This window comes from Kogia breviceps, chromosome 3 (assembly GCF_026419965.1).
Source record: "Kogia breviceps isolate mKogBre1 chromosome 3, mKogBre1 haplotype 1, whole genome shotgun sequence".
In the NCBI taxonomy this organism is placed as follows: domain Eukaryota; kingdom Metazoa; phylum Chordata; class Mammalia; order Artiodactyla; family Physeteridae; genus Kogia; species Kogia breviceps.
Genome location: NC_081312.1, coordinates 37193595 through 37206440, shown reverse-complemented (window position 1 = coordinate 37206440; position 12846 = coordinate 37193595). Strand labels below are relative to the sequence as shown.

General features: G+C 36.1%; 1 protein-coding gene across 3 annotated transcripts in view; it reads left to right on the top strand.

Moving 5' to 3' along the window:
* ZBTB1 (zinc finger and BTB domain containing 1) overlaps nucleotides 1-12846 on the top strand; it is a 29263-nt gene that overhangs the window by 9778 nt on the left and 6639 nt on the right. For 2 of the 3 annotated variants that reach the window (XM_067028339.1, XM_067028338.1), the window contains exon 2: nucleotides 4662-6577. In XM_067028339.1, coding sequence (XP_066884440.1) covers nucleotides 4680-6577 — 1898 coding nt within the window. In that variant the 5' untranslated portion in view covers nucleotides 4662-4679. Of the gene's footprint in view, nucleotides 1-4661; nucleotides 7862-12846 lie in introns of those variants that run through there. The other variant, XM_059059064.2, reaches the window with a different exon arrangement.

The window sequence follows — 12846 nt, the reverse complement described above, 5'->3', positions numbered from 1 at the left end:
CCTATAATACTTTACCACAGTTAACCCTTGATACATTGTTTAACAGCACAACATCTTTGTCCGTCTTCTATGAAATAAGCATGTTGGACTAGATTAGATCTCTAAGCTCTAAAAGCCTATAAATATCTAAATTACTGAATATTCTTAATGTGTTTGGTAGCTGTTTTTGAATTTGAGATGAGCTGTTTAAACTTTTTCAAACTAAAATTTTTAAAATTCAGTGTAAACGTTTTTGCATCACCTACCTCCTTATTCCTCTGGAGAACTGCATCTACACTGGGTATCCTAGCCTTAGGAGAACCCTTGGCTTTGGATCACGTTTGAAGTTTCTGCTCTCAACCCCAGCCCTTGTAGAACTTCTAGCTGTACAAACTTGTTCTACCAGTGATGTAGCTAGTAACACAAACAAAAGCAATCACAAAATGTCATTATAAAAAACAAGAATTGAAATATAAGCAATTATTTAAAACAGGTAACAAGCTTTACTATAACAAAGTTCACTAAGTTTTTGGGGTAGCATCATTAAGCATATTTTAAAAATGAAGAGAGCAAACCTCTTTTGGAATTTGAATGAAATTATTGTTTAATTAATAAAAGTGAATGAAATATAAACATTTTAATGCAAAAATTATTCTCACAGGAATAATTTAGCTAAAATAACAAGCTAAAAGTCTCACAGGAATTTAGATCCTTCACCCATGATTCCACCTCCTGCCTTTTTGGTTTGTTTTTGTTTTGCTGTTACTAAGCCTTCTTAAAGCTTTTCTGAGTGAGGTGTAACAAGAACAGAGTTGTGGGTACTAATGTGTGAATGATTGCTATTAAAAGTTACTCCCCTAAAATCCATTTTACTCAGAACTTGGGCATTTGCATAATAACATTGTAGAAACTACGGTTTTAGGTCAGCCTAGGAGCTGTAGTGTTAGCATTAATTTTTGACAAAAAGGTATTTGTTCAGCTTCCAGCCGTATGAGGCGAAGACAGAAATACAGAGGGATGTGGAGGCAGTGAGATTCATACCCGGGTGTGTCTGACCCAGAGCCCTGTTCTCTCCACCACAGCACAGTGCCTTCATGTACAGAGTAGGTACTCTGCTGAGTACACGTTCATGAAGTCACTCATCTAGAACAAGTTAAAATTCCCCTCAGTGAGATATCCTTGAGATTATAGAATACCTATGCTATTGCTGATTCTCAGTACTTTATATAGTGCCTGGTACACCAAAATACTCAACAAATGTTTGTTGAATTAATAAATGTGTGTTAAAATGCTGTTGATGTTCTTATATGCTTTAGTGTCTTGTTTATGTGAATACAGAATGTATGTTCACTAATTTAATTGAATTATGACTATAGCTACAGATGTGTCTATCAGATCCGTCTTCTATGTAGCTGCATTGATTTTGGTTGCTGACCATAAAACTGCTTTTCCTTTAGATTAGAAGGGTCCTTGGAACTTTTAAGCTCTTCATGTCATTATTTCAAGCACAGGGCATTTAAAACCCGGAAGTTTTAACAGATAAACTATTGGCTTTCATACTGCTGGACTCTTATATGGAAGGAAACTGTAAGATTATCTCGTCAAACTTATCTCCTATGCTTAAGGAAGCATCACCACCGTCACAACTGCCACTGTTACTTCCATTAATTATCATGTGCCAAGCACTATACAGTTTACACATTGCTCCTGTGAACCTTTATGTTTGATATGTTTTTTGAGGTATTATTATTTCTTAACATCTTTATTAGAGTATAATTGCTTTACAATGGTGTGTTAGTTTCTGCTTTATAACAAAGTGAATCAGTTATACATATACATATGTTCCCATATCTCTTTCTTCTTGCGTCTCCCTCTCACCCTCCCTATCCCACCCCTCTAGGTGGTCACAAAGCACCAAGCTGATCACTGTACAGCTGTGCTATGTGGCTGCTTCCCACTAGCTGTTTTACATTTGGTGGTGTATATATGTCCATGCCACTTTTTTGAGGTATTATTATCCCCACTTTGACAGTTCAGGAAACTTGGAGTCAATGAGGACAAACAAGTTACCTAAGGCGGCAAAGCTAGGTTGGAACTCAGGCCTGTCTGATCCAAAGCCTGTGCTCTTTTCGCTGTACCATACTGTCCTCAACAATATTTCATCCCTGCTTCTACACTCATTATCCTCTAGATGAGTTCGTTTCATTTTTGAACAACTCTTAATCACTAGGGAAAAAAAATTGAGATAATATCTATCCCTCTACCTCTTTTTTCATTAAAGGTCTCTCTGAATCCTGTAAAATGTCTATAGACCTAGAAATCTCATCCTACATAAAATGGGCTTGGGGTCAGTATTTTTCTCTCTGTGTGTGTGTGCGTGTGTGTGTGTGTGTGTTTTAACCCTTTGAATAAGGTTTTGTTGTTTGGATTTGTTTTATGTAATTGTAATTGTTACATAATTTCATAGCCTGTGTTTATTTACTTGACTTTCCATCTTGAAAACTTTTCTCATTTTCTTCTACAGCCTTCATTCATAAATATAATTTTCATAAAGGCCACATGATGGTGAATTTTAAGAAGTAGATTTACCTTGGTTTACTTACAACTACCTTATTGCGAGGCATTTCAAGTTATAAATAACACATTGATAAAGATCTGTGCATACATTGCATTTTGTATATGGGTACATACTGAATATGGCTCTTCAATTCTAGTACAGACATCTGAATTACACAAGGTTGAAATATTGTACCTTCTTGAAATACTTGATTTGGCTTACAGAAAAGGCCTGCAGGTTGCAAGTTTAGGAAGGCAGCAGGTCTCATTATAAGCCACCTTCATTTCAACAGGTGCACATGCCTACTGTGTAACCCTGTCTTCAGGCAGGAAGAAGGAGGCAGAGTGGCCTTAGGTAGTCGGGGAAAGGGGTATGTCATCCACATGTGATCTGGGACAGTTTATAAAAAACAAGTGGAAGTAAGTAAAGTTAGATAATCTTTTAATTTCTACTGTAGGGAATGAAGGGTTTGTGGACTGAAGAGTGAACATTTTATTTCTCTGAACAGCTTGTTAAATGTTCTTTTTATGTTCAGTCAAATTGTGTAAGAACTTGTTTTTGAGTAGATGATAGATTCTGAAGTATTATGTATACAGATTAAAAATTAAGGCTAAAATTTGATCTTATTTTAGCTTTGTAATGTAATAGGACTTACAGTGCTTTTAATATTCTCTTCTCCTCTCCTCTTTATTCATTGTCAGCTCCATACATTAAAAATATTTATGTTGATAAGTAAAGAAAAGTGGTTGCAGAAAGGTATATACAGTACAATACCATTTAGGTCAAAAACAACAACAAAAGCAAAACTATGTGCCTGGCACGTAGTAGGTACTCAATAGCTGTTGACTCTGTAGGTATAGCATAAACAGATTTGAAGATATACAATTGGAGAGGTTACCTCTGGAAAGAGGTGTGCGACCTAAGGTGTGTTTTTATTCTATGTACTTTTATGTTTCAGTTTTTTTCAATAAGCATGTGTTACTTTTGTATTCTTTTTTTAATGATTGAAAAGTGAAGAAAAATTTACAATCTAAGTATAGATATATCCTTCCCAAATCCACTGTTTCTTTATACTGTAAAGTGCAAGCCAAGCAATATAAGACAGATACTCTGACTCTACAGAATTATTGCCTCTCCAATAATCAAGAAAAGAGAGGAGCATTGATCAAACCTCTTTGCTTGGTGCCATTTCCATGTAATCTAATAAGCTTTTGTAAATAGAATTTTTCTAAGGAAATTTTCAACCATGCAAAAATAGAACTATATCTGCCTCCTAGCGTCAATAGTTCTCAACACATGGACAGTTTTGTATCATCTACAGCCCCCACACCCACCCTACTGGATTATCTGCAAGCATATCTTAGATATTTCATCAATAAATACAGCAGTCTGTGTATCTAAAAGATAAGGATGCTTTTAACACAACCAAAATACCCATATCACACTTAAGGATGAGCAATCATTCCTTTATATCAGTCATCTAAGAAGTTTTTAATACTCTGCGACTGAATTACTTTCAGTTTAAATTGATATTTTATTTAACTTTCATTGTTTGTATCCTTCAAGTACTTTTTTTTTTTTTTTTTTTTGGTACGCGGGCCTCTTACCGTTGTGGCCTCTCCGGTTGCGGAGCACAGGCTCCAGACGCGCAGGCTCAGCGGCCATGGCTCACGGGCCCAGCCGCTCCGCGGCATGTGGGATCCTCCCGGACCGGGGTACGAACCCACGTCCCCTGCATCGGCAGGCGGATTCTCAACCACTGCGCCACCAGGGAAGCTCCAAGTACTTTTAAACTAGTTTCTTTTTTCCTTTCAAATTTAGTATACCTTTTTTCCCTAAAGGCGTAATGAAACCAAAACTGTTTGGTTTTTGCTTTTGATACCTTTGCTTGTATTTCTTAAAATAAAAACGAGATGCTTGAATAAATGGCTGGGTATCTTCACCTTCGAGTTTTAAAAATGATTCAGGTATATGTTATTGCGCTTTGCTACATTAGACTGGAAAGCTAGTCATACCTTGATTGTAATAGTAAATTCACACACGTCACAGGTCATGATCAAAATTATTCTTTTTTTAAGTGCTTTTCTGGTATCTTGTCTGACTTTAATATTTTTGTTTTACATAGGTCTCTAATTAACAGAAGATGGCAAAGCCCAGCCACAGCAGCTACGTCCTTCAGCAGCTAAACAACCAAAGGGAATGGGGTTTCCTCTGTGACTGTTGTATTGCAATTGATGACATTTACTTTCAAGCACACAAAGCAGTTCTAGCTGCCTGTAGCTCCTATTTTAGAATGTTTTTCATGAATCATCAGCATAGTACTGCACAGCTGAATCTCAGCAACATGAAAATTAGTGCTGAGTGTTTTGATCTCATTTTGCAGTTTATGTATTTAGGAAAAATTATGACAGCTCCTTCCAGTTTTGAGCAGTTTAAAGTGGCAATGAACTACCTACAGCTGTACAATGTTCCTGACTGTTTAGAAGACATACAGGATGCAGATTGTTCTAGTTCAAAATGTTCATCTTCTGCTTCTAGCAACCAGAACAGCAAAATGATATTTGGGGTAAGAATGTATGAAGACACTGTGGCTAGAAATGGCAATGAAGCCAATAGATGGTGTGCAGAGCCAAGTTCAACAGTAAATACACCACATAATAGAGAGCCTGATGAAGAGTCTTTGCAATTGGGTAATTTTCCTGAACCATTATTTGATGTATGTAAAAAGAGTTCTGTGTCCAAATTATCTACTCCGAAAGAACGTGTCTCACGACGCTTTGGACGGAGTTTTACCTGTGATAGTTGTGGATTTGGCTTTAGCTGTGAGAAATTACTAGATGAGCATGTGCTAACCTGTACTAACAGACATTCATACCAAAATACAAGATCCTACCACAGAATAGTGGATATTAGAGATGGAAAAGACAGTAATATCAAAGCTGAATTTGTTGAAAAGGATTCTTCTAAAACATTTTCTGCACAGACGGACAAATACAGAGGAGACACAAGCCAGGCTGCTGATGACTCAACTTCAACCACTGGAAGCAGAAAAAGTAGCACAGTGGAATCTGAACTAGCCACTGAAGAGAAAAGCAGAGCTGCTGAGAGGAAAAGAATCATTATCAAGATGGAACCAGAAGATATCCCTACAGATGAACTGAAAGACTTTAACATTATTAAAGTTACTGATAAAGACTGTAATGAGTCCACTGACAATGATGAATTAGAAGATGAACCTGAAGATTCATTTTATAGATACTATGTTGAAGAAGATGTCAGTATTAAAAAAAGTGGGAGGAAAGCTCTAAAACCTCGGATGTCAATAAACACTGATGAAAGAGGTGGTTTAGAAAATATGAGGCCCCCTAACAACAGCAGTCCAGTACAAGAGGATACTGAGAACGCACCCTGTGAGTTGTGTGGGCTCACAATAACTGAGGAGGACCTGTCGTCTCATTACTTAGCCAAACACATCGAAAATATCTGTGCATGTGGCAAATGTGGACAAATACTTGTCAAGGGTAGACAGCTTCAGGAACATGCCCAGAGATGTGGAGAGCCCCAAGACCTGACAATGAACGGGTTAGGAAGTACTGAGGAGAAGATGGACATGGAAGAGAATCCTGACGAACAGTCTGAAATCAGGGATATGTTTGTTGAAATGTTGGATGATTTTAGGGACAATCATTTCCAGATAAACAGTATCCAAAAAAAGCAGTTATTTAAACATTCTGCCTGTCCTTTTCGATGTCCTAATTGTGGCCAGCGTTTTGAAACTGAAAATCTAGTGGTTGAACATATGTCTAGCTGCCTAGACCAAGACATGTTCAAGAGTGCCATCATGGAAGAGAATGAAAGGGATCACAGACGGAAGCATTTTTGTAATCTGTGTGGGAAAGGATTTTATCAGCGGTGCCACTTGAGAGAACACTATACTGTCCACACCAAGGAAAAACAGTTTGTTTGCCAGACATGTGGAAAGCAGTTTTTAAGGGAACGTCAGTTGCGACTCCACAATGATATGCACAAAGGCATGGCCAGGTATGTCTGTTCCATTTGTGATCAAGGCAACTTCAGAAAACATGACCATGTACGGCATATGATTTCTCATTTATCTGCTGGTGAGACTATATGCCAGGTCTGCTTTCAGATATTCCCAAATAATGAACAGTTGGAACAGCACATGGATGTTCACCTGTATACATGTGGAATATGTGGAGCAAAATTTAATTTGAGGAAAGATATGAGATCACATTATAATGCCAAGCATTTGAAAAGAACATAAGTGATTTTCTACTGTATAATGTTTAGCTGATAGGAGACAAAACACCAAAGCAAAGGATATGAGCTATTTAGAAAATGAATTTATAAGATGAATTGTTGAAAAAAAATTTAAGGCCCTTTATCTTTAATATTTTTGTTTAGGATCTTAAGTATCTACATTTTAGGTGTTATTAAATGTTTATCATTTTTATTTTTAATAGAATTCTTTGTTTATAGTTTTAGCTATGATTAAATTTACTTTTAAATGTAGACTACAAGTGGTTGTTACCCCTTCAGTGACTATTAAAGTTTAGTTTTTTATCAATAAGGTGATGACTTCACTATTTTTATGTGTTTTTTTTTTTCTAAGGTTACCCTGTGAAATTTTAAACCCAGCATCATTGGCCATTCCTGCTTAAATTTAAAAAAAAATTTTTTTTTTGTTTTAAATAATTAGTTATTTGAAACTATCCCATTCACTGTAGCTTTTTTTTTTTTTTTGTAAGTTGAACAGTGATTTAGCCACTGTTTATTCCCTGTCTTATCAATGAAATTCGTATTCTTAAATTGACAACTTAATAGGCAGGTTAGGTGCACTGAATCTAACCTTGAAGGTTGACATGGGCTCAAACTTGGCCTAAAAAGATTGATGAACCTAAGGAAATTCCTATAAATGAATATTTCCTATAATTGATAAAATATTATCATTTAATAATCACATTTAAAACTTATATTAAGTGTAAAACCCAATGACTTTACCCCACTTGAGAAATTAGTGGGGACAAGTCATTTTGTTTTGTGATATTAAATTTAACTATGATAGTTAATTAAAAAGGCATATCTTGTATTCATTTAAAATAATTTAAAATATTCTGATTTCTAAAGTGTGTTAGTTTATGAATTATTTTTGTTTATAAATAGACTTTAATAGCTTTCTAGGAATATGACATCTAAAGGAAAATGATTTTTCACCTTTAAAATGACATACTTTTGGAACTTTGAGATTTGAGAAAGCTGCCATGTATATTGATAAATCTAATAAATAAAGAAATCAATTACAAATCTGGTTGTTCTATCAAAGTAGAGTGTGCAAAAAACATGTCTTGTGTTTTATACTAAGATTTGGAGAGAATGTGTTATGGCAAATTGCGGTTTATCAACATGCTTTTTTTTTCTGTAAAGGACTAAAATTTGAGAACCATAAAATAATCACAGAACATATAAATGGAAATAGTTTATCATTTTTCAGATAAAGTAGTATTACTGTTAGTTGTTGCTGACACAGGGTCTACAGGAATTACATGTGAATTAAAACACTGGCAAAACTGGCCCACCAATCAACATATCTGTTGAATAGAATGCCTTTTAATGTGAATTACTTGCATTGTAATGCCCTTCTCATAATGAAAGGGATTTTAAATAACTCCTCTATTTAAAAGTATAATTTTGTGATTATGAACAGTAATTTAATGGTATTGTTCTTTTTGTTTATATCACATTTTTAAGATACGCAAGTCATATTTTTGTATACAATTTGCATAAAAGAACAAGTTGCCAAGAGAATTGAGAGACATATTGACTAGCATAGGTTTAGCTGAAAGAGTGTGAGCTCAGAGATTTGTGGGGAAATGTTGAGGTGTTAAGTAAGAATTGAAATAGTACAGGAGCCATGCAGTATTAGAACAAGTACAGATGGGGGAAATACACAAAAAGATAAATGAGAAATCAGGAATTTTTTTAAAAGCCATATTGTAGAAAAAGCAAGAAAATTGATTCATCTTAGTCTTGGATACAATAGTTTATCAAGTAATTAAATCTGAAATACAACTTAAAATGAAATATGGTATGTACATTACTGATAGGAACCTGATAAGAGTTCTGTAACTAACCCAGAGACCATCAGAGAGTAAAGAGAGAATATCGACTCAAAACAAATTTCCAAACTATATAGCATCTTAGCGGACATCATTTTCTTTGGGACCACTTTTTTCCATGACCCCCTTCAAAACCTCTATTGCAATGGCTTTCCCACCATTGAAGAACAGGGGTCTTTCTAAATACTACCACTCTGTAAAAAGGATTGTTTAATCCATTAGGAAAGGGGGTTTAGTTTTAGACACATACTAACAGCCAAGAATTAGCAAGCAAATATATAAATACTAAACATAATCTCTAATTTTACATAACTGAGGTGTTTATAGTTTCAGAAAGCCATACCTCACGATGTGTTTTCTCCCAGTTTCATATTACAGGACACACACACCTTTTGTTTTGTTTTGCAACTAGCTACAGCAGCACAACCCTCTTTTAGTATAATGTACAATTTTCCTTATTAAGGCAAAGAGTTCATTTAAAGACTACTTGCCTTTTAAAACTAGGGGGAATGAAAACTATCCAACACCTCTCTCCAGCCCTGTTTCCTCTCTCTCCTGCGGTGGAGCTACAGAGCTGTACCTACTTACTATTACTTCTTGCCCTCCAGTGCTGTGAAGGCAATGAATCAAGGTTGTGGAAGTTGCCTTCTCCTCCTGCCTTTATAATTTATGTGACTAGGCTCCAAATCTGAAAATGAAGGGGAAATCTAGATAGATTTTTGTGGAATCTTGTTTCTCTTTTTGTCTCACAGATACAGTCTTGCTTAAAGGGCCTTTTCTTCTCCAACAGAAATCCGGGAGGAATGGAGTCAGTGCTTAACAAGCTTGGCACCAATTACAGTGCAGCTCAGATGTTTATAATTTTTTAGTAAACAGGACCAAGAATCTGAGAGATTAATAAAGCACAACTAAAGCAGTAGTGGATTACAACTCAGAAATTTGTCTTAATCTCTCCCATATTTTTAAAGTAAAAATATTTGGAGAAATGACTCACATGAGTAAAATGGTACATGGCTAATTTTTAATGTATGAAGTTTAAGTATGAACAAAAATTAGAAAAAAGAACATAAGGATTCCAGGGGCTAGATATAAAAATTAAAGAATTAAAATAAGGACAGAGCTTTCTATAGTCGTCAGCACCAATTAAAAGGAAAAATAATAGACTAAGTAAAAATCGTGCTTAAGTACTGTAGTTGAGAACAAAAATATGAACAAGATATAAAAATTGAATAAAATAAACATTTGAAGTTTTCTAGGTGAGGTGAGTAGAATGGAAGTAATTTGATAGGTTCAAACAATTTGACTAAACTAATTCAATTAGAGCTACAGAATGCCTAATGAAACAAACTTTATGAACATGCCAAGGATATGCATAAATACGTGAGATAATATACCAAAGTTTATATTCTAAAAAAAGTGGGAAGATAGGCTGGTGGTGGTTGGCAACTTTCTCATTGATTAAACAATACCTGTTCCTCTATATCACTAGTTAAGGAACTTCTGTATTTAATAGATCTCTGGAAAATTCCCCAAAGAACCAGTCTAACGGTTAAGTTAAACATAAAACTTGTCATTGTTGTTAACAAAACACTAAATTAGTACCGACCAGAAGCGAAAACCTGAGTGTGCATGTGCATGCATAGTTGAGAATAAAGCAATTTGGTATATTAATTCTAAATGGGTTTTATGAGTTACACATTTCTTGTTTGTGCCATTACTCTACTTTGATCAGTTCCTCATCTTTCCTCACCACCTCCACCTCCTTTGTAACATACGCTTCTCAGTGATACAAGCCTGTGCTCTGAAGGCACCCTAGCATTGATAATGCCTAAGATCCCAGGGTACCAAAAGGCACTGTGGGAACATATCCTTGTGGAATGTCTCCCATCTCCGGATACCTGAGGTGCAGTAAATGGGGAGACAGGATGAATGCCAGGGAACTGAAGCAAGTAGAGTTAGATTTGGTGTTAAGAACTTGAAGCTGTGGCCCAGATTTGGAAACCTATGAACCACCCATCCCAGGGATCTCAGTAATCCCATCATCCATTTCATTAGCACTCTTTGTACTCTGCTAAACACTTTACAGATTAATTAATCCTCACAGCCTTATGAGGTAAGTATTCTAATTTTCTAGATGGGGGACTGAGGTTCAGAGACACTGAGTATTTTTCCTAAGATCACACAGAAACTAAATACTAGAGCTGGAATTTGAAACTAGGCCTATTTGACTTCTACATTCCTACTTAACCACTAAGCTACATATTCCACCTAACAAAAAGTACAAAGAAAGGCCTTTTCAGCTCAGTAACACATGTGACAAAGCTCCTATGAGACTGTGCTCATTGTTCATCATCTGTCATCTACTGTGCTTAGTAGGGTAGCTGGTAATAGTGGGTACCTAATGAACATGTTGAATAATGTGAAAATACATCAGTCAGAAACAAAACATTTGTATTTCAGTGGATCATTCAGAATGATGTTTTAGAAATAATTATTAAATACTCTTATGTTTTAATTTTCCTTTATTTAAACTTAAAACATTAAGTGGTATATCAGCCATTTTTCCAGGCCCATGATAGGTGCTCAACTAAAAACTAATTTGAGTTCAACTTCTATATTTCTACCTCTGTGACTTTTTGCCCCTCTGTTTTCCCTATTCCCGATCTTTATGTTTTAATCTCTCCCACCAGTCACCATTTCCTTTTTTTTTTTTTTTTTTTTTTTTTTTTGTGGTACGCGGGCCTCTCACTGTTGTGGCCTCTCCCGTTGCAGAGCACAGGCTCTGGACGCGCAGGCTCAGCGGCCATGGCTTATGGGCCCAGCTGCTCCATGGCATGTGGGATCTTCCCAGACCGGGGCACGAACCCATGTACCCCGCATCGGCAGGCGTACTCTCAACCACTGCGCCACCAGGGAAGCCCCACCATTTCCTTTTATCGGTTATGAGACTGATAAGTAGACTAACTCAAATCATTTGAAAATCTTCCCGCAAAAAATCAAGACCCCAGAGTAATCAGTTTTCCTCTTTTTGCCTTAACAGATGATGTGGATAAGAAATTTTTCATTTGTTTGGCTAAAAAACAAAACAAAATACTTAATTACCATATTATAATTGATTAAAGTTTATAGAGCAATCTAAGTTTGTCTAAATATAAAAGTTGGTTATTCTAGCCATTTATAATTCAATTTACCAAAAATACCTATGTATTTCTAGTGTAAACTTAACAATGTTACTTGTAAAAGAAATGAAAGATAAGTTCAGGAAGCAACAGTTGTATATCCACCCTAACCTAGCAGCAAACCTTTAAGAAATGAATAGCCTAATGGTTTAAGTGAAACAACGCCCCTCCCAATCTAATCTGATTTTAATTTCATGCATCTATTGCCTGATTTCTAAAACCTATACAATAGGTTTTACTATGTTAAGTCTACTACTTTAATGATCTCTCTACCAACTGCCAAATGTTATTTCTTTTGAAGTGAGAATAGAAGAATAAATGGTGAAGATTCCATAGATAATATTTATATAATCACTTAGGTGGCCCACTTTCATTGCCTTCTATCAAACTCAAGGACCTATTCCTTGGTAACATATGGGTAGAGTCTCATAAGACCAGGTGAAATTTAGCTACCTATAAATTTATATGCTGGTAAGAGGCAAAAGTGCAAGGGCTTAGAATGTTTGTCTCTAAATATTGGTAAATATAAATATTGACTAAATGACAATAGCGGCTTATAAATTCATGCTAATTTTGAACCAATTTAATACCACTTACATACTTACATGCACGTGCTTAGTTGACTTTAGCATTAAGAAGTTAAATCCGGGCTTCCCTGGTGGCGCAGTGCTTGAGAGTACGCCTGCCGATGCAGGGGACGCGGGTTCCTGCCCCGGTCCCCGAAGATCCTACATGCCACGGAGCGGCTGGGCCCGTGAGCCATGGCCGCTGAGCCTGCACGTCCAGAGCCTGTGCTCTGCAACGGGAGAGGCCACAACAGTGAGAGGCCCGCGTACCGCAAAAAAAAAAAAAAAAAAAAGTTAAATCCATATAAGTTGCTCCCTTACTATTTTTAGGAGAACCAAATCATTGAGGTCCATTATTAGTGGCAGAATTGTTCATCCTTTCTATCAGAATCCACCACAGATCACTAGTGGGCAGGAAGCCATTTATA